The sequence below is a fragment of the Phyllobates terribilis genome, unplaced genomic scaffold (assembly GCF_046119375.1).
Source record: "Phyllobates terribilis strain yellow unplaced genomic scaffold, ASM4611937v1 Scaffold_11__3_contigs__length_659146591, whole genome shotgun sequence".
NCBI classification, from domain to species: Eukaryota; Metazoa; Chordata; class Amphibia; order Anura; family Dendrobatidae; genus Phyllobates; species Phyllobates terribilis.
The window spans coordinates 255,185,434-255,212,591 of record NW_027362771.1 but is presented as its reverse complement, the minus strand read 5'-3'; the positions used below and the strand labels follow the sequence as shown (position 1 = coordinate 255,212,591).

Below are 27,158 nucleotides of genomic sequence, written 5' to 3'. Positions count from 1 at the left end.
GCTGCTCTCAGATGGGTTAGCGAAAACCTGGTGAGAAATTTTCTTTAAAGGGACACTGTTAACACATAATGACTGTTCAAACCAAGAACAGGCGCTAGCCCCATGATGCGGCCAATCATTTACATACACCTTCCCACCTGCTTGTTTTGCCTCAATCTCCATTCCCCAAACCTCTCCTTCTTCTTTGACAGCTCTGGCTTCATAGAGTTAGAGAAGAGTGTAGATAAATGGAAAAGAAGTAGGTGTAAGATGTATATAAATGATTGGCCACAACATGATGCACTGAGCACCTGTACTTGGTTTGAACAGTCATTATGTCCTGACAGGCTCTTTAAAGTGCCCCATAGTCAGGTTATCTAAACTTGGCAGTTTTGCTGGACTGCCCTTGTCTGTATATTCACTCCTTCACGAAATATGATGTGCATATATACGTCGTATGTCGTGTCTTCCCCTTTTGATGCGGGCTCCGGCGCTGAGCCTGCATCTTTTCCAGCACATGACCGCTGATTTCATCAGCTGATATGTGCCCCTAACAGCGGCGGGTGGAATCGCAATAATTGGTTAAATGCCGCTATCAATCTATGACAGCGTCATTTAACTCGCACAAACTGGATGCGTGTCATTAGCTCCGCTCATCAGCGCCCCTGTCACATGATCATGGGGCGCCAATGGATTGGCATGACATCCCGGGGTCTACAGGAGACCCCTGTGGTTGTCATTGCCGAACTGCTATGAGCACTGCCCCGTGGCTGGCGCTCATAGCGGCTGATCAATTGTGTTACATATAGCAGGGCTGAAGCCCCTACAAAACAGTTCAAATCACACCACTTTCGCCCCATTCAAAATAAAACCATAAAAAAAAAAAAAATCAAAAATACACATTGGGTATCGCCACGTCTATCAATATATAAAAAGAATCCGATCAGTAAACTGCGAAACGAGAAAATGAATCAAAATGCCAGAATTATGGTTGGTTTCTTGGTCGCTGCAACATTGCATTAAAATACAATAACGGGCTCTCAAAACATTGTGTATATACCCCAAAATAGTATGAATAAAAAACGTCAGCTTGGTGCGCATAAAAATAAGCCCCAGATCCCGAAAAATGGAGATGCTATGGATCTCGGAAAATGGCGATTTTTTTTTTTTTTTTTTTTTTAATAAAAAAAAAAAAAGAACCTATACATGTTTGGTATCTACGAACTCGTAATGACCTGGAGAATCATAATGGCTGGTCAGTTTTAGCATTCAGTGAACGTGATAAATAAAACACCCAAAAAACAGTTGTGGAATTGCATTTTTTTTTTTGCAATTCCAACGCACTTGGAAATTTTCTTCTCGTTTTCCAGTACAATATATGGTAACATTAATGGCATTGTTCAAAAGTACAAGTTGTCCCGTAAAAAACAAGCCCTCACTCAGCCATATAGCCGGAAAAATAAAAAGAAGGGGAGCAAAATACGAAAACCGAAAACAGAAAATGGCCCGGGTGTGAAGGCATTAACGTTTCTATCTACAGTACCTCCATTCCCCAGGCTGAGGCCCAAGGAATGTCCATTTAGCTGCTGGCTCATGTGCATCGGCATACTGTTTGCAAAGTGAAGTATAGTCTAAATAAAAAGCCACCACCTCTTAAAAAAAAAAGTGACTAATGCGTAGGTTGATACCATAACATCGACTGGGAACACTAATGGCATGTAACTTTTAGGCCACAGCCCCACTATCAGTATTTGGTCAGTATACGGTCAGTATTTTATCTCAGGAGTGGGAGCCAAAACCAGGAGTGGGTGATAAATACAGAATTGGTGACTTGTTTCTACACTGCTCAAAAAAATAAAGGGAACACTCAAATAACACATGCTAGATCTGAATGAATGAAATATTCTCATTGAATACTTTGTTCTGTACAAAGTTGAATGTGCTGACAACAAAATCACACAAAAATAATCAATGGAAATCAAATTTATTAACCAATGGAGGCCTGGATTTGGAGTCACCCCCAAAATTAAAGTGGAAAAACACACTACAGGCTGATCCAACTTTGATGTAATGTCCTTAAAACAAGTCAAAATGAGGCTCAGTATCGTATGTGGCCTCCACGTGCCTGTATGACCTCCCTACAACGCCTGGGCATGCTCCTGATGAGGTTGCGGATGGTCTCCTGTGGGATCTCCTCCCAGACCTAGACTAAAGCATCCGCCAACTCCTGGACAGTCTGTGGTGCAACGTGACGTTGGTGGATGGAGCGAGACATGATGTCCCAGATGTGCTCAATCGGATTTTGGTCTGGGAAACGGGTGGGCCAGTCCATAGCTTCAATACCTTCATCTTGCAGGAACTGCTGACACACTCCACATGAGGTCTGGCATTGTCCTGCATTAGGAGGAACCCAGGGCCAACCGCACGAGCATATGGTCTCACAAGGGGTCTGAGGATCTCATCTCGATACCTAATGGCAGTCAGGCTACCTCTGGTGAGCACATGGAGGGCTGTGCGGCCCTCCAAAGAAATGCCACCCCACACCATTACTGACCCACTGCCAAATCGGTCATGCTGAACGATGTTGCAGGCAGCAGATCGCTCTCCACAGCGTCTCCAGACTCTGTCACGTCTGTCACATGTGCTCAGTGTGAATCTGCTTTCATCTGTGAAGAGCACAGGGCGCCAGTGGCGACTTTGCCAATCCTGGTGTTCTGTGGCAAATGCCAAGCGTCCTGCATGGTGTTGGGCTGTGAGCACAACCCCCATCTGTGGACGTTGGGCCCTCATACCACCCTCATGGAGTCGGTATCTTAACCGTTTGTGCAGACACATGCACATTTGTACCCTGCTGGAGGTCATTTTACATGGCTCTGGCAGTGCTCCTCCTGTTGCTCCTTGCACAAAGGCGGAGGTAGCGGTTCTGCTGCTGGGTTGTTGCCCTCCTACGGCCCCCTCCACATCTCCTGGTGTACTGGCCTGTCTCCTGGTAGCACCTCCAGCCTCTGGACACTACGCTGACAAACACAGCAAACCTTCTTGCCACAGCTCGCATTGATGTGCCATCCTGGATGAACTGCACTACCTGAGCAACTTCTGTGGGTTGTATAGTCCGTCTCATGCTACCACGAGTGTGAAAGCACAACCAACATTCAAAAGTGACCAAAACATCAGCCAGAAAGCATTGGTACTGAGATGTGGTCTGTGGTCCCCACCTGCAGAACCACTCCTTTATTGAGTTTGTCTTGATAATTGCCAATAATTTCCATCTATTGTCTATTCCATGTGCACAACAGGATGTGAAATTGATTGACAATCAGTGTTGCTTCCTAAGTGGACAGTTTGATTTCACAGAAATTTGATGTACTTGGAGTTATATTCTATTGTTTAAGTGTTCCCTTTATTTTTTTGAGCAGTGTATTATACCTTTTCTCTGTTCTTCACCTGGTTTTGGCTCCCACTCCTAAGAAAAAATACTGACAGTACGGCCGTAGCCTAAAACATACATCCACAAATAGGTACTAATTCAATGTACAGTTAGTTTTGCCTTCAGCTTAGACTGAGTGAGCATGGGGAAGTCAGGCGATAAGTATTAACCAACAGCTATCTAAGATGTATGAGCATCTTTCATGCAAGCGAGTGTTAATCATGTTGCCTCGACAGCTGTAAGGTACATTTTAGACAGCAAACTTATGATTTTACTTTTTTTTTATATAGGCGTCATGCAGCTAAACAATAAGGGTATGTGCACATGTGTTCACGCCTGATGTGTTGCTAGGAATAATGCTGTGTAAAATACGTTTATTTTTTGTTTGTGTGTTTTTGTTGCATATTTTCCCCCACTCATTATTATGGGTGAGATCTGTAGTTAAAAAAAAAAACGCTGAAAGAATTGACATGCTGCAAATCTGCAAGAAAACAAATAAGCAGTGTGTGCATGAGACATCGGAATTCTCATTCACTTTGCTGATATTAGGAAACCTTTCAGGTTTTGTCACAACTGCGCAGAAAAAAAGTGACAAAAAAAACGCCATGTGTATGCATACCTTTAAAATAAGGAGATTCCTTTGCAAACTATCCAATTTTTTTTCTTCTTCTTTTGGATATTTGAACAGATTTAAACTCCAAAAGTTGCTTGAACCTGCAAATCACGGCAAGATTGTCTGACTTTCCCCATCAGATGAGTTTGGGAAAAGAAGGATTGGACATATTAGATTGGATTCATCAAACCAATTACATAAGAATTCTGGCACAAATCGTTTTGAATAGTCACAAAATTTTTGCACAGCGCAGAGTTGCCTCACAAAAATTGTGTCTCTTGACATTTTTCACACTTGTTTAAATCTCCTTTGCCACAATTAACGAAGCAGGGGTGTGATACCCCACATCGTCCAATTCATGACTATCTGTAGTGTTCCTTATGCTATAAATCTTATTCCAGTCACTGCCTTGAGTAAGTGATGTAGCGAGTCCCACGCCACTTTTCAGAAGCTCCTGATTTATTAAGAGGTGTGCGCCTCTTATAGAGGTTGTCCACTACCCTGAACCAGTTACTGGCTTTGCCATACATGCATAAGGATAATGCACCTAAATATCCCCATATTCCTTTTCTGCCAAGTTCTATGCCTTTCTGTGCCCTGGTGCCAGCTCTGTTGCCATAGCAATCATTCTAGTTCTCATAGACATACATTGCGAGCTTGTGACCATTACCTCTGTCTTCTGATCAGTCAAAAGTTGTGGTCACAAGTTGGTGCTGTGGGACCGGAGCAGCGCAGATAAAAGGTGAAGACTGCGAGTGTTAAGTATAATACTAAGGGATCTTAGATTAGTAACAACACTCCAGATGAGAAAAGCAAAACGCTGTAATGGTGCTTTAAATCAAGTTCCACACGTCCAAGTAGCTATGACTGTGAAGATGTTGAGTTTGGGTCATGAGACCTGCCACCATGGTCAGACACGGTTTGAAATTGTTCAAGCACTGGGAAGGGTGCATTCACAACAAACATAGTTCCCACAAGCAATCCTTATGTACACAGCAGTGGGGTGGCGAGTAATTCACTCTTGTCTTTACATCTGTCACCAGCTTCAGTTATTAATCCCTAGCTCTGTTATTGAGTGACTGAGGCTATAGATGCAAAAGGGGGTTATAATTGTATTTTCACCACATTTTTCTTTTGTATATCAACATGACATCTAAAACTCCCTCCCATACACATTAGAGTAATGTTGGCTGCACCCGCCGATATCAACAGGTACGGCTGCCTGAATGTTGGGGGAAGAGGTCAATCGCTTTGTTCTCCCTGAGATCAGCCATCAGCATATATTTGTGTTAGCAGCTTTCCCTAGAGAACACAGGAGCACTCGGTTGAATGAGTGCTCCTATGTATGGGAGAGACAGCTGTCGGCTGAACTATCGGCCAAAGCATTTTTCAGCTGATATTGATTTAATGTGTATAGGGGCCTTTACTCACCATTCGCAACCAAAGGACCTTGTGTTTCCAAACTACCTATAGGTGTATGTATACAAGTTGTACTGTTCATCTTAAAAAGTGACAGTCAAGTAAGTATTACCAAGAAGGATTACAAAAAAGCAGGAATTAGTCCTACCGGTAATGGTATTTCCAGGAGTCCATCATGAGAGCACCCATTATATTCACTCCCTTGGATTTCCTGTCTGCTATGAGGTGCTGTCATGATGGACTCCTAGAAATACCATTAACTGTAGGACTAATTCCTTCTTTACGGGACGTCCTTCCTGACGGCACCACCAGGAGAAATACCAAATAACTTCTTTAGGGTGGGATTACTGCTTGGAGGTTTTTCCTCCCAAATGCTGTCTGTTGGTTTGACAGAACGTCTAATTTTTAATGTCTACAGAACGTATTGAGGTTTAGCCATTTTGCTGTTCTTCAGATCTGATCTACTGTGGCTCTTGCTCTTTCTTCCCATGAAGTTGACACCTCTCGTAGAATGGGCCTTGATGGTTTCTGGAGGAGATTGTCCTTCTGTAACATCTGCTGTGCTGATTGCTGTCTTAATCTACCTAGCTAGCGTAGACTGACGCTTTCCTTCCTTTGTTTTTTCCTGAAATTTGAACAAAGATTTGAGTAGACTCTCCAATCCTCTGCAATACTAGTATTGTGTTGTAAGACCGCTCTCCTTAAGTCCAAGGAGTGGAATGAAAGCTCCCGTTGATTGCTAAAGTTCTGACAGAAGTAATTCAAGGTAAACTGCTGGTTTCTGTGGAAGTCAGTGACCACCTTTGGTAGAAATACTGGATCCAATCTCAGAATGATACAATTTTCCTGAATTTTTAAGTACAGGTCTTTTATGGAGAAAGATTGAATTTTCCCTATATGCCTTGCTGATGTTATTGCTGCTAGGAAGGCTGTCTTAAGAGATATGGACCTTAAATCTGCCTGGTATAAAGGTTCATATGGGCTTTTGCATATCTGTACTTTGAGTACTGGGTCTTAGCCATTTGTCAAATCCTGATTGAAGAGAGTCTAGGATTCTAGGAATATCTGAGCCCAAGGCAATGGAAGCGGGATCCTTGTTTTGTGCACAGAACGTCTTCCAGATCTTGGTATACATAGCTGGTCACAGGTCACAGGTTTCCTATTACTCTGGATTGTAGACATGACTGGTTCTGAAAGCCCCTTTGATCTCAGGATCTCCCTCTCAGGATCCAAGTTGATAGGTGCTGCATCACCACGTTCTGGTGGTATAGCGGACCCGGAGCCTGAAGGTCATGCATTGTTGGAAGGAAGGCAGTATCTACCAAGGACATCCGTCTTAACAGGGAAAACCAACTTCTCTTGTATGGAACTATTAGAACCACTGTGGATCGGTTCTCTTGGATCTTTCTTAATACTTTCAGAATCAGAGAGAATGACGGGAAGGCATAGTCTAGTTCCATATCTCAGGTCTGGGATAAGGCGTCTATCCCGGGTTGGATTGTCCCCTGGATTTAATGAAAAGAACTTTGTTTTTCCATTTTTTTCTGGAGGCAAACGAGTCTATTACAGTGACGCCCCAGCTGTGTGTTAACTGGTGGAAAACTTCCCTGTTCAGGGTCCACTCTAATGGTTGAATCATCTCTCTGCTTAGAAAGTCTGCCACCTGTTTTTTTTGATCCTTTCAGGTGAAAGGCTGAGACTGACTGGACCATGCTATCTCCCCACCCAAATATTTCTTCGGATATGGTCTGGAGATGATGATGTTTTGGTCCTCCCTGATGAAGAAGAAAAGAGACTGTAGTGGAGTTGTCTGAAAATATTCTGACATGTTGGTCTGTGAGACGTGTTTGGCATCTCCGTAACGTGTCCCACACTGCACGAAGTTCCCTGTAATTTGAGGATCTGTTGCGTATTAATGTGGTCCGTGTACCATGAAGATATTGACCATCTATGTGGGCCCCCAACCACTGCAGCTTGCATCTGTAGTGATGCTTACGCATGACGAAATGATCCACGGTTTCCCTTTTTGTAACGATCCACCAGGTTAGAGATTCTTTTACCTATTCTGATAATTTCATGTTATCTAGACGGGCTGCTTGGCCGTCCCAAGCAGATATTACTTCCCGCTGTAAGAAATTTGCTTCTTCTTCTGGATGGACTGAATCTCCCTCCTGACTATTTCCTGCTTGTGCATTGGAAGGAAGGAATATTGCTGTACCGAGTCCAAAATATTTTCCTCTTTTCCGGCTTGGAGTCTGATTTTTCTTTTTTAGCAATTCAAGTCTCCTCAGTACAGAGATGGTTGTGGCCAGATACGAGCTCATCTCATTCAATGAATCTGCTATCAACAATAGGTCATCTAGGTATGGGATGATTAGGATATCTTCTCTTCTTAGAAAGGCCAACACCTCCACCATGAGCTTTGTGAAAATGCGAGCTGCGGAAGAGAGTCCGAATGGTAGGCAACGAAACTGGAAATGTAGGATTTTCCCATTATCTTTCACTGCAAACCGGAGGTATTTTTGATATGTAAGATGTAAGGGTACATGATAGTAGGTACTTTTTAGGTCCAACGTACACATCACCGAATCCTTCTTTATTAGGGGTATGATTGATTTTAATGATTCTATCTTGAATGGCTTGTATAAGACCCACCGATTCAGTGTATTTAGATTTATGATCGAAACTCTCTTCTTTACTACTTAATGGAGAACAGGCTCAAATAATGGCGCTGATAGAGGTGGTACAAGTCCCACGGTCCCAACAATAAATCTAGGAGCTCTTTTATATCTTTTAGGAGTCTCTGATGGACTCCTGGTGATTGGATAGATGTTAGAACCTTTTGGGAGGTGTGTGGGTGAATTTTAATCTGCATCCCAGAGAAATAGTCTAAAGTATCCACTGATTCCTGGATATTCCCTGGCAAACCTCTAGGAAATATGGAAGCCCTCCACCGACGCTTCTGGCATAATTGTCTCCCTGTTCTAGAGCCTGGATTGAGAAGGGAGCCTTGTGAAGACCCGGGGTCTTCCGTGGGCATAATGCTACTCAGACAACACATGGTGAGGTTAAAACAGTGTGGCAATATTTTATTGAACCACCAAACGGACAAAAAACAGATAGAACAGTCCCAGCAAATAACCAAGATGGTGCAAAATTGCAGTCTCACCCTTTCGCTGGCCCCATGGGAACAGAGCAGCTGCAGACTTTGAGACTTCAAGGGCCTACTACCTCAACCAGTGGGCCCCCACAGAGAGGAGACAGAGGCAATCTTAGGAAGCTGACAGTCTATCGAGGTACAAGGACAGGAGACCCAAGGGTCCCACCTTGGCTTCTCCGAGAGTTTCCATGGGGCCAGATGACCATCTGGTCCCAATCTGGCTTCTCTGAATATCTCAATGGATTCCAGACAACTGGAGGGTCCCACCTGGCAACCCTATATCCATGGGGCCAAGTGACCTCATTGTCCCAACCTGGTGTCCCCAATTGTATCCATGGGTTCTCTGATGGTCAATGGATCAAATCTGTATCTTTCCAGCCAGGGCTGTATACCCTTAGGCCGGAATCATGTAGAATCCAAATCTGTGTCTCTCTGGATCGAGCCATGCTACCAAGCTGATGCCCTGAAGAATCTGTCTGATCTTTGATTCTCCTTGTAAAGTCTGCCTGCTACAGAGGAATATGTCCCTTAAATAGTTACAACTGTTCCCTCAAGCACACATCCACAGGTCAGGGACCAGGGAGAGTACTATTCCACAGGGCTCAGGTCTGTTTGAGCATTTAATCAATTTACATAGTTGGTATAGCAGAGGGGGCTCTTGTAAATCAACATCGAGCTGGCTTTAGCATAATATGTAATTAGCATATTAACAAGTCAACATTCAGGTTTATACACATAATAGTATGTCCTTCTTGACCAGCCAAAGAAACACACATACACTATTGTGTTTGTGTTGACTTGTGAATGTATTTCTCTTGGCTTAACAAATCTAGACGTCTGGCTGATTAAGATAAGCTGTTTTGTCACAAGCCTCTTCCTCTACCACCCTTGGGATAGCTCCACCTGCATGTCTTCCCTTTCCCTCTGTAATCCTGGCTGGGATGAGAGCGGGTCCTTCGAAAGGAAGGCGTCTTCCTCTGGCTTTTCTTCTCGAAAACCTCTTTTTTAGCTGGTCATCTAGGACAGGCCTAAATACTTGTAAGCCTGAGAAAGGAATGTAACAACTTTATTTTATTTTTCGAGTGGTTATCTCCTGACCATGTCTTCAGCCATAAGGCCAGTCTTGCAGCATTGGACAGTGCTCCATTCCTTGCCACAAGTCGAACTGATTCCGCAGAGGCATCTGCCATAAAAGCGGTTGCCATCTTAAGCAAAAGGTAGTGATTCTAATATCTCCTCTCTAGGGGTTTTGTTTCTTATATGATTTTCTAAATTGACCTAGCAACAGAAATGGCTGCTATATTTGCTGTAATGATCGCCAAGGAGGTGTCCCAAGCATTTTTAAGGAGGTCTTCTGATCTTTTATCCATTCGATCCTTAAGACTTGAGGAATCCTCAAAGGGAATAGAGGTGTTCCTAGCAACTCGGGCCACTGGTATATCAATTTTTGTAATTTCTTCTCGGTCAGAGGCAAGGCGAGCTTTAAAATCCCTTATTAGTTGAGGTAGAAAGTTTAGGGGCTTCCTTGTCCTAAGATTAAACAATACTTAGAGAGTAGATTCGAATAAGGAAGGTAAGGTGACCATCTGTTAAGAGCCTTACTCACATGACTCAGGGATGGTTCTGTGGACTGAATGTCTGAAAGGCCAGTGCTTTGACCCTCCATAGTAAGATAGGCTGCTGGTAGAAGCTTGCTCCCTTAGGCCATTTAAGTAGCATTATCACCTGGCTTCTATTTATTTGATTTGTCAGATCCTAATAGCCCCATCTGCTGCCAATCAAACTATCCAATAGGGTCCGGAGGTTCACGCTGGAACGCACACTGCCACGATGACGCTTCATATTCCTGTCCCGTATGTGCTCCATGATGGAACACTAGAGGTCGCTGGTACTTCCAGAGTACGCGCCATCATGGAACGCATGCTGGCCAGGAGTTTCTCAAACAGCTCTCTGTCTGCGCATGCTTTCGGACCCAGCAGCAGGAAGTCCAGAGCCCCCTAGAGAGGGATACAACTACCCCCAGGAGCACCCAGCTCAACTGGATGCAGAGGGACCCCTTCCTAGAGGTGTCATCTTGGCTCTGCCACCGGAGGAGGGATGGTATGACAGCCGCCGAACCTCCAGAGCCCTCCAAGTAAGTGCTTTTTCTTCACTTTGCCCACAGTCTCCTGCGTCTGTCTCTGATAGGGACAGGAAAAACACTAGGGGTGGTTGTGGTGAAGGGCTATTTAACCTCTTCTGTGTTCCTGTCTTTAATCAACGATAAGAAGGACTACCTCCTGGTGGTGCTGTCAGGAGGGACGTCCTGGAAATAGACATCTATAAAACAGTTTAAACTTCTTATTGAACACATTTTTGTGTGGACTAAGGCCTATCTGCTGGCTACAGAAGTTAGATCATTTATCCTTCTCCTTTGTAGAAGGATAAATTAGTATTTACCAGACCTCTTCAACTCTCTTCTGTATCAACATGACCGATCAGTAATTGGTAACTAGAAGTGTTAATTTTTTACATTCTGTATGATCGCACAATTGAGAACCATATCTTATACTTTATACCATTGGTATGATCTGTATTTTCTATAGCTGAGGATACAGATTTTCAGTCTCCTCTTTGATTAGTGATATCATGTAACATAAAAAAACTGAACTTTCCTGACATTTTTATAGGGTTTATATTTGAAGTGAACAGAGCCATTGTCATAGTTGTAATTGCTTGTGCTTTATTTAGGAGTGTATATACGTGTACAGCACTTCGCTACCGGTAGAAGTGTGTGCCAGTGCTCCTTGTGCAGAGAAGTGGTACAATATTTTAGGCAGCATGCTTATACAGTATTTGGATCCTTAAATATAGTTTTTTTAAATCAATATAATGTTTTAGTGTATATAACACACAATGGAGCATGTCATCCAAAGACTTCACAGCAAGCGATATCAATGGGGCAAAATTCACATTGTGTGACTTATTTTGTGCAGGATATGGGTCTATTTATACTTAGACAATAAGAATTTACTAGAATCATTTTAGCGTGCACACAGACTATATGTACTGAAATCAATAATAATTATAAAATGCTAATAGAAAATTTGCCTTGTGTGAGCAGATGGCTACATAGAAACGTGGAATGTTAAAAACACTGCATTGGTTTCCAAATCATTACTCAAATCTTTTTTTTTTATTCAACAAAATAGAGAATAAAGAGAATTTTCGTGGGTTCCACTAAACATCCAATAAATTAGAGAACCATTGGTCCCAATTACTCGGTTTCGATTGGTAAAATGTGGTTTACAAGCAGGTGCTGTATACTGCCGCTTTCTGGCTGATGTTTTGTAAGAGTTCCCTGACTTGTTCTTCCAAAGCCACAAGTGTTTTGGCTTTTTCTTCCAATATTCTTTGGTTGGCTTCATAAGATTTTTCTAAATCTAACAAAAGAAAAAAAAATTCAAAAAAATTAGATTTGTGTTATGGAAATTATAATATAGACCAATTGTTGGCAGAAATATGTTCGTGAATATTTTATCAGAAACAGAATGTGCAATATTATCCATAGTTAGTGTACCTTCTATTCATCAAAAAGCCACAACAGATTACAAACAATATATGTGAGGGAAGGTTCACGTCACATTGTACTCCCTGCTCACCACTCTGTTAGGGGATTCTGTCCGAAGGATATTCCTTTATGTAAATGTTCCTGTACCGCAATGGAATCTGTGAAACTGTAAGGTCATTGTTAGAAAATAATTACCTTTTAGTAGGTTAAGCTTCTTGTTTGCTTTAGATAGCAAGGCTTTCGCTTCGTTCTGAAGTTGCTCTGCTTTCCTTCTGGCTTCTGATGAATCTTCAGCTCTTTTTGCTATTAAGTCTTCAACGTCCTTATATTTATTACTAAGTTCATCATCCAAAACCTGCAATATCGAAAACTACCATTAGGGGGCATTAGTTAAGCGTTGTGTGGTGTAAACAGGCAGGTTCCATGAACGGAGTATGCATTTTACTGGCTATGAATACCCTTCATGACCTGATCCTTCTAAGCTGTGCGCTCTGAAATAAGAGTCAAAAATTCCAAACCCCGAGAGCTGCTCTTGGGATTGTTGATCTTCACTAGCATGTTGCTTTAACTCGTTACTTTCCAGGGTAAAGCTTAAATAAAATTCTGCGTTATGGTAGAAATAATCAATTGAATTTTATCAGAGAAGGAAACTGTTTGTCCAGGATTACAAAAATGCCGTTGCATTCTCATACCTGGATGTGAGCGGTATTCACATCAATGGAGCTGAGCTGAAATACTAGGCAACCCATTGACAGATCTGGCACGGTTTGTGAAAGAATACATCTCATTGGCATCGGCCATACATTTACGGTATGGGCACGTACTGTATGGAGTGGACTTAGGAGCTGCGTTGTACAGCTGGCACCCGAGAGCAACTAGTTCAATTAGAGTTAGCCCTGATTGCAAGTCTTTTATTTAGAGATTAGGAACAGGGCTCCCCCCCGCAACAAGATCGCGGACTACCAATGGATTGCTATAGCAGACACAGAGTTCTTCAGTAGGCCACCAGTTGCCAACCTATCGGCATCCTGGGATCACGTTGTATTTGCCTGTGACTTGGCTTCATAGGAGATTGGTAATTAGATAATAGACTGCATTGCTATAATATTGCAACATATTGTATAAGCAATCAAGTGATCGCAGGTTCAAGTCCCCTAAAAAGTACAAAGAATATTAGAAAATATTTTAACCCGCCTTGGCCAATTTTTGCGTTTCGTTCCCCCTTCCTTCTAAGAGCCATAACTTTTTGATTTTTCCATTCACAGACATCTGAAATCATCTGTTTTTGCAGAAGGAGTTGTACTTTTGAGTGACACCATTCATTTTGCCAAATAGTGTACTAGAAAACGGGAAAAAAATTCCACGGGCAGTGAAATTGCGAAAAAACCCACAATTCTGATATTGTTTTTTTTTTTACCAATTGTGTTTTACGATGTACATTGTGTGGTAAATATGACCTGGCAATAGGATTCTCATCAGTTTACGATTAGGCGATACTAAACTTATCCAGTTTTTTTTTTTTATTATATATATTAGTAATGATAAAATATCAAATTTGTAAAAAAAAAATAAAAAAATTTTTTTTTTCGAGAACCGTAACTTTTCCCACTTTCCAGTCAATAGAGCTGTGTGAGGGCTTATTTTTTTTGTGGGTCGAGAAAATGTTTTTATTGAAACAATTTTAGGATAGATATGGCATTTTGATCGCTTTTTACAGCTTTTTTGCGGTATTGCAGCTTCCAAAAAAATGCAATTTTCTTCTGTTTTTGGAGTTTACCAATTGGGTTCATTTTTTATATATTTTGTTAGATCAGAGTTTTAGGTACATAGCGACACCACACACGTATTTTTTTTTTATTTATTAATGTTAAATGGGGGAAAAGAGAGGTGATTTCAACTTCAGTTTTTATTTTTTTCATATTTTTTTAATGTATTTATTAGTCCCTTTAGGGAATTTGTGCCTGCGATTGTGTGACCGCTTATGCTGCTGCATATAATATATGCAGTAATGCTGCATATGCATAAAGTAAAAATCATCGTCCCCTTTGATGCCCGGGAACAGAGGGCGCTGACTATTGTGTCACGGGGCGCCGATAGGTCATATCATGAGGTGCCCCCATGCCGACGCGCTGTTAATGATGCGGTCAGAGCTTGACAACTGCATTTAACAGGTTAACATTGGAGGCAGGTTCTGGCTGTGTGTCACAGTGATCTGCTGGATATTGGGCAGGCTCATCCAGTGAACCCACTCCATACACCTGCTACAGACTTGCGCCATGATGTACGGCTGAAGTTGGTAAGGTGTTAAATACATGAAAAAAAAAATGCTTAAAATTATCCCCTTTTCCAAAAACGTAAATAGAGACATCTAAGAAGTAAAAACAAATAATATATTTTGTACTGCCATGTGTATAATTACCCAAACTAGTAAAATACCAAACTATTTACCCCCACATGATGAATCGGGGTGGGGGGGGGGGGGGGGAGTGACCGGAATCTAAGGGTTTTTTTGGTCACATCACCGCTTAACAAAAAAAAAGTGAAATAAAAAAAAGATTGAAAAATCATGTGGACCCTAAAATGATGGGGATATAAAACAAAACAGCTTCTACACATGAAAATCAAGTTTCACCAAATCATTCTTTGGTGACAGGAAAAAAAAAAGTTATAACTCATGGTAAGCAAGGAGGAAAAAAAAATTAAAATGGTTGCATCGCCAAGGGATTAAAGAAATCCTCTGCCTTTCTCTGGAATGCATTCCACAAACTCTAACCCTTTTTATATACTCTAACCTTCTTTACACCATCAGCATTCGCTTTTGCATCTTCAGTTGATTTCTCTATTGAATTTAACGTTGCAGAATTGGCAGCTGACTTTTTCAGTAGTTCTCCAAGACTTTTTTCAAGATTAAAAATCCGTTGGGTTGCATTATTTAATGTCTCTTCTGATGCCGCAGCTTCTGATTCAATCTGTGAACAGAAAAAGTCATCATATTCTGACTATTTAACCTAAAACAATTAAAAAGTAGTTAAAAATATACAAGTTTTTAAAAAAATAAATAAATATTAGAAAAAAAAGAACTTTCTAATATTATTAAATGTATTGCCTTTCACCTAGTGGTTGGAAACCTCATTAGTCGTGAAAACAAGCGATTCATCTGTTCACTGCTCCAGTTTAATTTATTTTTAACTTACGGAAGTGAGTAGGTTATTTGTTCCTTTTATGTCGTCATCTGCCTGTTTAATGGCTTTTTCAGCTGCACTTTGGGCTTTGTCGGCTTCCTCCAGAGCTTCTTTCACTATGTCAGCTGTAGCTTTAATATCTGATGCAGATTTGCTGTGATCAGAAAGTTGATTAAAGTTCATTCAATCATTTCAGATGTTGGGAAAAAAAACTAAATGAAAAATATTCTAACTAAGCGAGAAGACAAACTATTATCCAGTAGATTTTTTTTTTCAACCCTCAAACTGTAATTCTCTTTTGATTCTACAATTGAAATTGGCAGGGTCTTTCTGGCAACCACTTGGATTCAAGTCACTCTATAAGAGCAGGGATACCGGACCATACCCTTCCTTCTGGCTACTAGAGTTGGCCTTTACCATACAACAATCTCATATCTACATCGGATACATTTCTTTGTGCCCCAGTGTCTGCTGCTTTAGAAAACAAGTACTGGACAAGTTGGGTTGTTTTGTTCCAAAATAAATGGTACCATATTGTCTGGCATCCCCTTATTTCCCGTTCTTTATTAGGCTGTGATGACCACATTTATTGAACAACATGTGGACCAAATGATCTTTTAAAGGACAGTTATCTAATGTTAACTCAAAGGGGTTTTCTGAGCAAGGCAGTAAATTCAGCAGTGACCGTACCATGCCAAATAGAAATGGTGTGTAATATACACACTGCTAGGATTCTGGTTCGACCAGTCAGTATGTGACTGCTCATATGGAATTTGAATGGTCACATGTTGACTACATTCTCTACCTACTTCTCCCAATGTTCGACTAAGAGAAACAGGCATATGACTGCAAGTATGCAATTCACCTACGAGTGGTCGCAGGACAACTGCTTGAATTAGAAAGCAGAGCGGAATCTTAACAGTGTGTATATTACACACTGTTAGGATTCGGCACATTTCAGTCAATGCTGAATTTTCTGCCAGGCTCAGAAAACCACTTTAAGATAGTGATACACATTAGATAACTGTCCTTTAAAAGATTATCTGGCCTACAGCTATTTCTTCCTTAAAGGTGTGTTGATTGTAGCTCGAATAAAGAGAGGGGAAATAAGGAAATGCCAAACAATATGTGCATTACTTATTTTGGAGGAAACAGGATACTGCCTGATATCAAATACAATATGCAGAAGCTTATTGTTGTATTGATAAAATTGTGCATAATAATTTATTAAAAATTCAAAACTCCTTTGACACTGGATTCAGAACATCATTCTATTACTAGACTGGGACAAAACATGCTAATTGGATGCATATAGTTTTATTACAGTATTATATATTCATGTATGTGCAAAGTGTGTAGTTTAGAAAAAGGGTAGAAGGAATTCAGCTAACACAGGGTCGGGATTTTGTAACTCTAGGGATGCAGTTTTCAAGGTGGGACCTCTGACTGTGGCTTACGCCAGAGGACTAGTAGCCTCAGACTGCAAACAGGTTAGCAGTCTGAGACAAAAGTATGTTCCTCCTAATTGCAATGGACCAGGAGAAATTCTGAATCTATAAACGTTTGCATGTGTCCGTCAGTATATTTTGTTTTCTTATATGTAGGAAAATCCCAGGATTTAGGGCATACTAATGAAATATGATTTGAATGGTATTAAGAAAACCTCTTCCTTCTAGTGCAGCAATAATTACAATTGATGTGAGATTTGATAGATTGTTTATTAAGTCAAGGTTCCCACCATACAGTCTAGCTAGCTGTTGGCCAACAGCTACCTGACCCAATGTTTATTAAATGGAAAGAGGGAGGCATATCTAAGGAAGATTATAATGCAGTCTGCAGATCCTGCAGGGCACGTATCAGGTTAGCTAAAGCTGACAATGAATTAAGGCTTGCAAGAGATGTCAAAAGCAATAAAAAAGGATTTTGGGGGTATGTCAAAAGTAAAAGAAAAGTCAAAGATGCTATAGGATTTTTACAGGATGAAAATGGAGAAATGGTAAGAGAGGATGTTGAGAAGGCCGAACTTTTTAATTCCTATTTTGCATCTGTTTTCTCTCAGAAAGAAAATGTAACATCAACTGATGTTCACTGTCCTTTTAAAGGAATAGAGGAATCCAAGTTATCAGTAAACAGAAAGATTGTGAGGGAATATTTAGCTAACATAAATGAGTTCAAGTCTCCAGGTCCAGATGAATTACACCCCAGAGTACTGAAGGAGATTGTAGAAGAAATTTTAGAACCACTCTCCATAATCTTTGAAAATTCTTGGAGAACAGGAGAAGTCCCAGAAGACTGGAGAAGAGCAAATGTTGTTCCTATCTTCAAAAAGGGGAAGAAGGTGGACCCAGGGAACTATAGGCCGGTGAGTCTGACTTCTATACCAGGAAAGATCTTTGAACAAATTATTAAACAACATGTATGTAAGTACATGGATAAGAATGAAGTGATTAACCAGAGTCAGCATGGGTTTGTAACTAACAAGTCATGTCAGACTAACTTAATTTCCTTCTATGACAGAATCACTGACTGGGTGGATCAGGGAAATGCTGTAGATATAGTATATCTTGACTTCAGCAAAGCATTTGACAAAGTATCTCACATCATCCTTATTGAAAAAATGACCAAGTATGCAATGGACCAGGCAACTGTTAGGTGGATTCATAACTGGCTTAGTGATCGGACTCAAAGGGTGGTTGTAAATGGCTTCACATCCAGCTGGATGAATGTCTCAAGTGGGGTACCACAGGGCTCCGTCCTGGGACCTGTATTGTTCAACATCTTTATCAATGATTTAGATGAAGGAATTGAGGGTAAACTGATTAAATTTGCTGATGACACAAAGCTAGGAGGGATAGCTAATACTAGAGAAGAGAGAGAGAGGATTCAAAAAGACCTAAATAAACTGGAGCAGTGGGCAGCAACCAACAGAATGGTTTTTAACAGGGAAAAATGCAAAGTACTACATCTGGGCAATAAAAATGAAAAAAGCATATACAGAATGGGAGGAATAGAGCTAAGCAACAGTACATGTGAAAAAGACTTAGGTATACTAATAGATCATAGACTGAACATGAGTCAACAGTGTGATGCAGCAGCAAAAAAGGCAAATACAATTCTGGGATGTATTAACAGAAGCATACAGTCTAGATCACGTGAAGTCATTATCGGTCTTTACTCCTCTTTGGTCAGACCTCATCTGGAATACTGTGTACAGTTTTGGGCACCACATTTTAAAAAAGACATAGACAAACTGGAGCAAGTTCAGAGAAGAGCGACCAGAATGGTGACTGGTCTGCAAACCATGTCCTATGAGGAACGGTTGCAGGATTTGGGAATGTTTAGCTTGCAAAAAAGAAGACTGAGAGGAGACTTAATAGCTGTCTACAAATATGTCAAGGGCTGTCACATTGTAGAAGGATCATCTTTATTCTCATTTGCACAAGGAAAGACTAGAAGCAATGGGATGAAACTAAATGGGAGGAGACACAGATTAGATATTAGAAAAAACTTTTTGACAGTTAGGGTGATTAATGAGTGGAACAGGCTGCCACGAGAGGTGGCGAGTTCCCCTTCAATGGACGTCTTCAAACAGAGGCTGGACAGACATCTGTCTGAGATGATCTAGTGAATCCTGCTTTGAGCAGGGGGTTGGACCAGATGACCCAGGAGGTCCCTTCCAACTCTACCATTCTATGATTCTATGATTCTCCAATACTCAGCCAAGTGAGCGCTCCTGTGTCCTCTATGAGAGATGCTGCCACAATAGCACTATCGGAGGCTTATCTCAGGGATGAAGAAAAGGATTAGCAGTCTGAAATTGTACATGCCGGATCTTTATCTCCCGTCACAATCATCTGTCGGGCTCCCCTACAGTACACCTAGTACAATTCTTCCCCAATAATTTTATTACCTGGATTGTTTGGCTTCTTCTAAGAGAGATTCTGCTCTTTCTATATCTCCAGCACTTTGTTGAAGGATTGCCTCCACTCCAGAAAGACTTTCCACACGTTCACGTATATCATCAGTTAAAGCCTGTAGCTGCTCAGGTGTGGTCGGCATCTCCATTTTTAAAACCTCATTGGCAACAGCTTCTATACTGTCCAAGTCAGCTCCATCCTCTGTCAGGAATAAAAGACACAACTTATCTATTCCATTCTTTAAGATCCGCTAGCTCCTTCTGATGTCTGCGAATCCTACATAAAGCCCATTAGATCAGCCCTTTATGGTGTTTATAGGGTCCTTCTGCAATTTGGTATATTTTAATGACCGAATCTGCTGGTGGAAGACCAACACCTTCTATGATGGATGACCCCTGGTTTCATGGCCAAGTTTGATATCGGAAAGATAACATATATAACACATCTGTATCTCTGAGAAGGAATTCCAACCCTTTTACAGATACATTAAGAAATTAATCAGCACTGATTGGTTCAAGGGTGGACATGGCAAGCAAGCAATGCACGTAGCGAGAAACTATACTTACGCATCAAAAAGTCTCTTATTTGTTTGATGAGATTCCTTAGATCTTCATTGCTTTTGTCTACTTTCTCCTTTGTTGCGTTTGCTTTGTTGAGAACACTTTGAGCACTTTGTCTTGCTTCTTCTGCCTTCAGCTTCGACTCAGCAACCTGCAACAGAGAAAAATAATGTGCAAACCTTTAGGGCCATTTCATACATCAGTTATTTTTTTTTTGTGAGTGTGCTGCTATCTGTTATTTTTTTCTCATGTCCTTTTTTGTGGACTGATTGTATTCCAAACAATCAAAAAAAACAGAGACATGTCCTAATTTAATGTGTGTTGCGGATCAGACTCGCTAATAAAAGTCAATGTTCCCGTGAGAAAAAGAGGGATAGCACACTGATGTCACCCATGTACTTTAAGTATTTTACTGTTTAGGAGAACCTAAGATTTTTTTTCCTTCATACAACAAAAAATCAGATGCAACAAGGATTGAAAAAAATTTCCGCACAAACCTAAAATGGGTCCAGCACATTAAAAAAAACCCCGAACAAACAAACAAACAAAAAAAAAAAAAAAAAAAAATTATATATATATATATATATATATATATATATATATATATATATATATATATATATATATATATATATATATATATATATATATATATATATATATATATATATATATATACACATTTCATTTTTAAGTCAGAGAAAGTAAGCTGGGAAATGCATCTGATCTATGATAATGGTCATCTCACGTACCAGTTTAGAGAGTTCCTCCACTTCTGCCATAGCACTCAGAATCTCTCTATCGAAATTCATGGCAGTTTTCCATGCATTATGGGCCACAGTTACCAACCCATCACAGCCTTCTCCACCACATTTCCTCTTGCCATCTTTTGTTGTGCAACCAAGGCCACCACATTGTGAATCTCCACATAATGCACCAACCGAGCTTCCACAAGTCTATGGGAAAAAAAACCTCATAAGAACACCTAGTAATGAGTATGGTACTTAAAAATGTATCTACAATGCCATACATAGAATTCTAAAATTGGGATCATGAATTTTTCCTGTGTGCTGGGAAGAAAAAATAAAAACATAATGGACAGGGGGACTTTATGCAAACTTTATGGGTAACGGTATACGTGCTTTACTGCAGGACAGAGCAGATCAAAAATACATTTGGGAGATATGGGCAATTCAAATTCTGCAAGAATTTACTGCTGTCAATTTGCAGACTACAGACTGCCACTTTCAGACTGCGTATAGACTATCAAACTATTTCTGTAAGTTCTAGTACAGCTTTGCTGCTTTGTTGTATGTTTGTTTGGATCAATCCTGATTACTAGATCTATTCCATTAGTATCATATTAGAAAGTAATTATTTAAACATTATTTTAACCCCTTCATGACTAGACAATTTTTCAGTATTTCTTCCTCTTCTTCCAAGAGCCATCATTTTTTTCGTTTTCCATCAATAAAGCCATATTAGGGCTAGTTTTTCTTGCGGAACGAGCTGTAGTTTTGAATGTCACCTTTCATTCCATCATACAATGTATTGGAAAATGGGCAAAAAATGTGTGGTGAAATGGCAAACAAAAAAACATGATTCTGTGATTTATTTTTTTTTACAAAAAAAGGTTTCTATAGTGTTCATTTCAGTTACAATGATCTGGCAGTATGATTATGGCGATACTAAACATGTATACCATATTTTTCGGACTATAAAATGCACTTTTTTCCTCCAAAATTATGGAGGAAAGTGGAGGGGTGTGCCTTATAGTTCGGATGTACCTTATGGTTGTGGCTGTGTGGCAGAGGAGAAGGTCACAGGAGGCAGGAGCTGGCTGCTGCGGCTAACACTGTGCCCGCTGTTAAAAAAAATGAATATTCACTGCTCCCCACGCCCATGGGAGTGGAGAGCAGTGAATATTCATTATCTTTAATAGCCGGCACAGTGTTAGCCGCAGTCGCCGCTCCTGCAGCTGTTTGGCGATCACGTGTGCCCGCTATTAAAGAGAATGAATATTCACTGCTCTCCACTCCAATGGGTGTGGGGAGCAGTGAATATTCATTCTCTTTAATAGCGGGCACACGTGATTGCCGAACAGCTGCAGGAAGCCGGCGGCTGCAGCTAACACTATGCTGGCTATTAAAGATAACGAATACTCACTGCTCCCCACGCCCATGGGAGTGGGGAGCAGTGAATATTCCAGCAGCTGATCTCGGCGTGTGGGGGCGCATGGCAGTGACGTCATGCACTGCTTACACGCTGATGTCAGCAAAACAGGACGAAGCGCTGGAGCAGAAGGAAGGAAGGTGAGTAGAATCATTTAATTTTTTTTTTCTGTGTGCAGCGTGATGGAGGCCATGTATATCAGGATGGGGATGGGATGGAGGCCATGTATACCAGGATGGGGATGGGGGGCCATGCATACCAGGATGGGGATGAGGGGGCCATGCATACCAGGATGGGGATGGGATGGAGGGCATGCATACCAGGATTAGGATGGAGGCCTGGATTGGGGGCCATGTACACCTGTTTGGGGACATTAGTATATAATTGGGGGACATTACCCCTATAACAGTGTCAGGAGACCCTCCCCCATAACAGTGTGTCATTACCACATTTTTTGCTTCAATTTATTTTCTATTTTCCTCCTCTAAAACCTAAGTGCGTCTTATGGTCCGAAAGATACAGTAGTTTTATATATTTTTTTTTATTTTAGTGATGAAATAAATTACAGATTAAAAATCTTTTGACATGCCATAAAATGAGCGCTTATGTCCATTTTTTTTGGAGATTAGTGATCTCAGCACTCGGGGTTTCAATCAAAACCTCTGACATGTCACTATGAGGTGTGAAAAGTTCAAGACAATGGTTATCTTTTAAAGGGAATCTGTCACCAGATTTTTGCAACCTAATTTTAGAACAGCATAATACAGAGACAGAGACCCTGATGCAAGCAATGTATCACTTACTGGGCTGCTTGTTGTAGATGTTCTAAAAATCACAGTTTTATGACAGGAGGAGATCATCACTAGAGGACCAGTAAACCTGCAGCCCGGCAGTCTTTCATATTCATAAGCTCTGTATTACCCCACCACCACAGATTGGCAGCTTTCTGCCTATGCACAGTGTATAGAGAAAGCTGCCAATCGGTGGTGTGGATGGGGTTATACAGAGCTCAGCATTCAGAGAACTGGTAGATCTGCAGCAGAAAAAAGTGATTTTATCAAAACTGCAGGAAGCAGACCAGTAAGTTATACATTGCTGAAATAAGGGTCTCTGCCCATACATCATGCTGCTTTCAGGTGGGGTAGCAAAATCTGGTGACAGATTCCCATTAAAATTTCCATTAATCTACAAGGAAACACTTTGAGTGCCAATCATAAGGTCATATAACATACCTTTTCAGATACAGAAGAAAGGTCCAAATTCTGGATCTCACCAGCAAGTTCACCCAAAATCTGTGACTGCTCATCTTGAATTTGCTTAAAAACAGTTTCCTTATCATCCATAAGATCTTCCACTTCCCTCCGTTTAGCTGCTGAGTGCTCCAGAATGCTATCTAGGTTTACTGCTGATGCATTGACCTTTTCTTCCGCTTCAAGAGACATCTGGAAATATTTATTAATGCTGTCCATAGCTCCTGCAAAACAGCATAGTATATGTGTGAGAGCTGCATTGCTAAATCACCCTCCAAACAAAATGCCAGTGTTATCTATTAACTGCTTATTTGATATACAGCAAGCAGAGTATGCATATTTAAGGAGAAGTAGAGAAATATAGGAGTGGAAAGGCTATTTTATGTACACTGCTCAAAAAAATAAAGGGAACACTTAAACAACTCCAAGTAAATCAAACTTCTGTGACATCAAACTGTCCACTTAGGAAGCAACACTGATTGACAATCAATTTCACATGCTGTTGTGCAAATGGAATAGACAATAGATGGAAATTATTGGCAATTATCAAGACACCCTCAATAAAGGAGTGGTTTTGCAGGTGGGGACCACAGACCACATCTCAGTACCAATGCTTTCTGGCTGATGTTTTGGTCACTTTTGAATGTTGGTTGTGCATTCACACTCGTGGTAGCATGAGACGGACTCTACAACCCACAGAAGTTGCTCAGATAGTGCAGCTCATCCAGGATGGCACATCAATGCGAGCTGTGGCAAGAAGGTTTGCTGTGTCTGTCAGCGTAGTGTCCAGAGGCTGGAGGCGCTACCAGGAGACAGGCCAGTACACCAGGAGACGTGGAGGGGGCCGTAGTAGAGCAACAACCCAGCAGCAGGACCGCTACCTCCGCCTTTGTGCAAGGAGGAACACGAGGAGCACAGCCAGAGCCCTGCAAAATGACCTTCAGCAGGCCACAAATGTGCATGTGTCTGCACAAACGGTTAGAAACCGACTCCATGAGGGTGGTATGAGGGCCAGACGTTCACAGATGGGGGTTGTTCTCACAGCCCAACACCGTGCAGGACGCTTGGCATTTGCCACAGAACACCAGGATTGGCAAAGTCGCCACTGGCACCCTGTGCTCTTCATAGATGAAAGCTGGTTTACACTGAGCACATGTGACAGAGTCTGGAGACGCCTTGGAGAGCGATCTGCTGCCTGCAGCATCCTTCAGCATGACCGGTTTGGCAGTCTGTCAGTAATGGTGTGGGTTGGCATTTCTTTGGAGGGCCGCACAGCCCTCAATGTGCTCACTAGAGGTAGCCTGACGGCCATTAGCTACAGAGATGAGATCCTCAGACCCCTTGTGAGACCATATGCTGGTGCGGTTGGCCCTGGATTCCTCCTAATGCAGGACAATGCCAGACCTCATGTGGCTGGAGTGTGTCAGCAGTTCCTGCAAGATGAAGGCATTGAAGCTATGGACTGGCCCGTCCGTTCCCCAGACCAGAATCCGATGGAGCACATCTGGGACACATGTCTCGCTCCATCCACCAACGTCACGTTGCACCACAGACTGTCCAGGAGTTGGCAGATGCTTTAGTCCAGGTCTGGGAGGAGATCCCACAGGAGACCATCCGCAACCTCATCAGGAGCATGCCCAGGCGTTGTAGCGAGGTCATACAGGCACGTGGAGGCCACACACAATACTGAGCCTCATTTTGACTTGTTTTAAGGACATTACATCAAAGTTGGATCAGCCTGTAGTGTGTTTTTCCACTTTAATTTTGGGGGTGACTCCAAATCCAGGCCTCCATTGGTTAATAAATTTGATTTCCATTGATGATTTTTGTGTGATTTTGTTGTCAGCACATTCAACTTTGTACAGAACAAAGTATTCAATGAGAATATTTCATTCATTCAGATCTAGGATGTGTTATTTGAGTGTTCCCTTTATTTTTTTGAGAAGTGTATGTGGAAAGTTTTAGGCTTTGATCACAATTGATAGAATACACCCTATAACAACATAAAAATGCATGACTGCCTCTAGCACACATACTAAATCTTATAACTATTTCTATAAAATCTAACACAGCTGGGAATAAACTATTTATCTAGGAAAATAGGTGTCATGTTTTGATTGACATTTTTAGCTGTGTTGCTATTCTAGCAAATAATTAAAAAAACAATTGCAGAAACCAACCTCGAACATTAGAAATCTTCATGTACTCCAGCTGTTCCCCGAGCTCTTTTAGTGCTTTACTGACACGATCGGCATCTGCCTGCAGCTCGGCTACCTCATCTGAACCATTAAGATTGATCTTTGCAAGGTTTTGTTCTAATTCTGTAACTTTTTCAGAGACCTCAGATTTCAGTTTCCTTGTAAGATAAGGAGAAAATATAGCTGGATGTTAGCATAACGTGTTTTGCAATAAAGCAAATCTATTATTATTATTATTATTATTATTATTATTATTATTATGTATTTTTAGAGCAATATTGATTCCATGGTGCAGTACATGAGAGAGGGGTTACATACAAAATCCAAATATAAAATTAGTCAAGAAACTAACAATGACAGAATGGTACAGAAAAGAGCTTACTGTCTACAGGGTAATGGGGAAGGAAACAGTAGGTGGGGGGGTGTTGCGGCAGGGGGTTATTGCAGGCTGTTAGCTTTTGTTGAAGAGATGTTTTTTCAAGTTTTGTCGAAAAGTTCCGAGTGTAGTGGATAAAGGGACATGTTGGGGCACAGAATTCCAGAGGATGGGAGATACTAGGGAGAAGTTTTGGAGGCGATTGGGTGAAGAATGTATAAGTGTGGAGGAGAGAAGGAGGTCTTGGGAGGACCGGAGATTACTTGTTAAAGATATCGGGAGATTAGTTCAGAGATATACGGTGGAGACAGATTATGGATGGCTTTGTGATTCAATTTTAGCATTTTGAACGGAATACGTTGGGGAATTAGGAGCCAATGAAGGAATTTGCATAGGGGAGAAGCAGAGGAATAGCAAAGAGAAAGGTGAATTAGTCAGGCAGCAGAGTTAAAGATGATGAGGAGAGGTGTGAGAGTGTTAGCAGGAAGGCCACAGGGTCAGCAGAAGGTGGCAAGAGCTTGGATGTGCGGTTTGAAGGACAGGGCATAGTTGAGTGTTACTCCGAGGCAGCGGACTTACGGTACAGGGGAAAGTGTTATGTCATTTATTGCGGCATGTATATCAGGGGGAAGTAAGTGAGATGGAGGAAAGAATGATGAGTTAAATTTTGTCCATACTGAGTTTTAGGAAGCGATAGAAGGAGGATATAGCTGATAGACACTCAGATTCTGGTCAGCAGAGAGGCGACATCTGGGCCAGAGAAGTAGATCTGAGTGTCATCAGCTTATAGATGGTACTGGAAGCAATAGGACTTTATGGATACCCAAGGTAAAAAGGTATAGATTGAGAAGAGTAGAGGTCTCAGGACAAAGCCTTGAGGAACACGGACAGAGAGAGGGTGGGACTAGAAGGTAATATGGGAGTGGGAAACGCTAAATGTGTGTTTAGAAAGGTATGAGGAGATCCAGGAGAGGGCAAGGTCTCTGACACCAAGGGAAGAGAGGATTTGTAGTAGGAAGGAGTGGTCGACTGTGTTGAAGGCAGAGGACAGGTCTAGAGAGAGGAGTATAGAGAATTGTTGGCTAGCTTTGGCAGTAGATAAGTCGTTAGTAATTTTGGTCAGAGAGGATTCGGTGAAGTGATGGCGTGGAAGCCGGATTATAAGTTGTCAAAGAGTGAGTTAGATGAGAGGTGGGAAGAAAGTTAATCATGTACATGCTGTTCGAGGAGTTTGGATGCGAACAGGAGCAGCGATATGGGACGATAGCTGGACGTAGAGGTTGGGTCGGGAGATGGTTTCTTTAGAATAGGTGTGAACGTGGCATGTTTGAAAGAAGAAGGGAAGGTACCAGAAC

At 41.4% G+C, this 27,158-nt stretch overlaps 1 protein-coding gene across 2 annotated transcripts in view; it reads right to left on the bottom strand.

Annotated features, from left to right (window-relative positions):
• Positions 1-10,614: 10,614 nt before the first annotated feature.
• Positions 10,615-27,158, bottom strand: part of LAMB1 (laminin subunit beta 1) — a 70,399-nt gene continuing 53,855 nt past the window's right edge. For both annotated transcript variants that reach the window (XM_073652178.1, XM_073652179.1), the window contains 9 exons: positions 25,410-25,585; positions 23,212-23,453; positions 20,560-20,763; positions 19,814-19,958; positions 19,241-19,448; positions 15,343-15,484; positions 14,941-15,117; positions 12,344-12,503; positions 10,615-12,020 (listed from right to left, as the gene is read on the bottom strand). In XM_073652178.1, the coding sequence (XP_073508279.1) occupies positions 11,884-12,020; positions 12,344-12,503; positions 14,941-15,117; positions 15,343-15,484; positions 19,241-19,448; positions 19,814-19,958; positions 20,560-20,763; positions 23,212-23,453; positions 25,410-25,585 (1,591 nt within the window). In that variant the 3' untranslated portion in view covers positions 10,615-11,883. The remainder of the gene's footprint in view (positions 12,021-12,343; positions 12,504-14,940; positions 15,118-15,342; positions 15,485-19,240; positions 19,449-19,813; positions 19,959-20,559; positions 20,764-23,211; positions 23,454-25,409; positions 25,586-27,158) is intronic.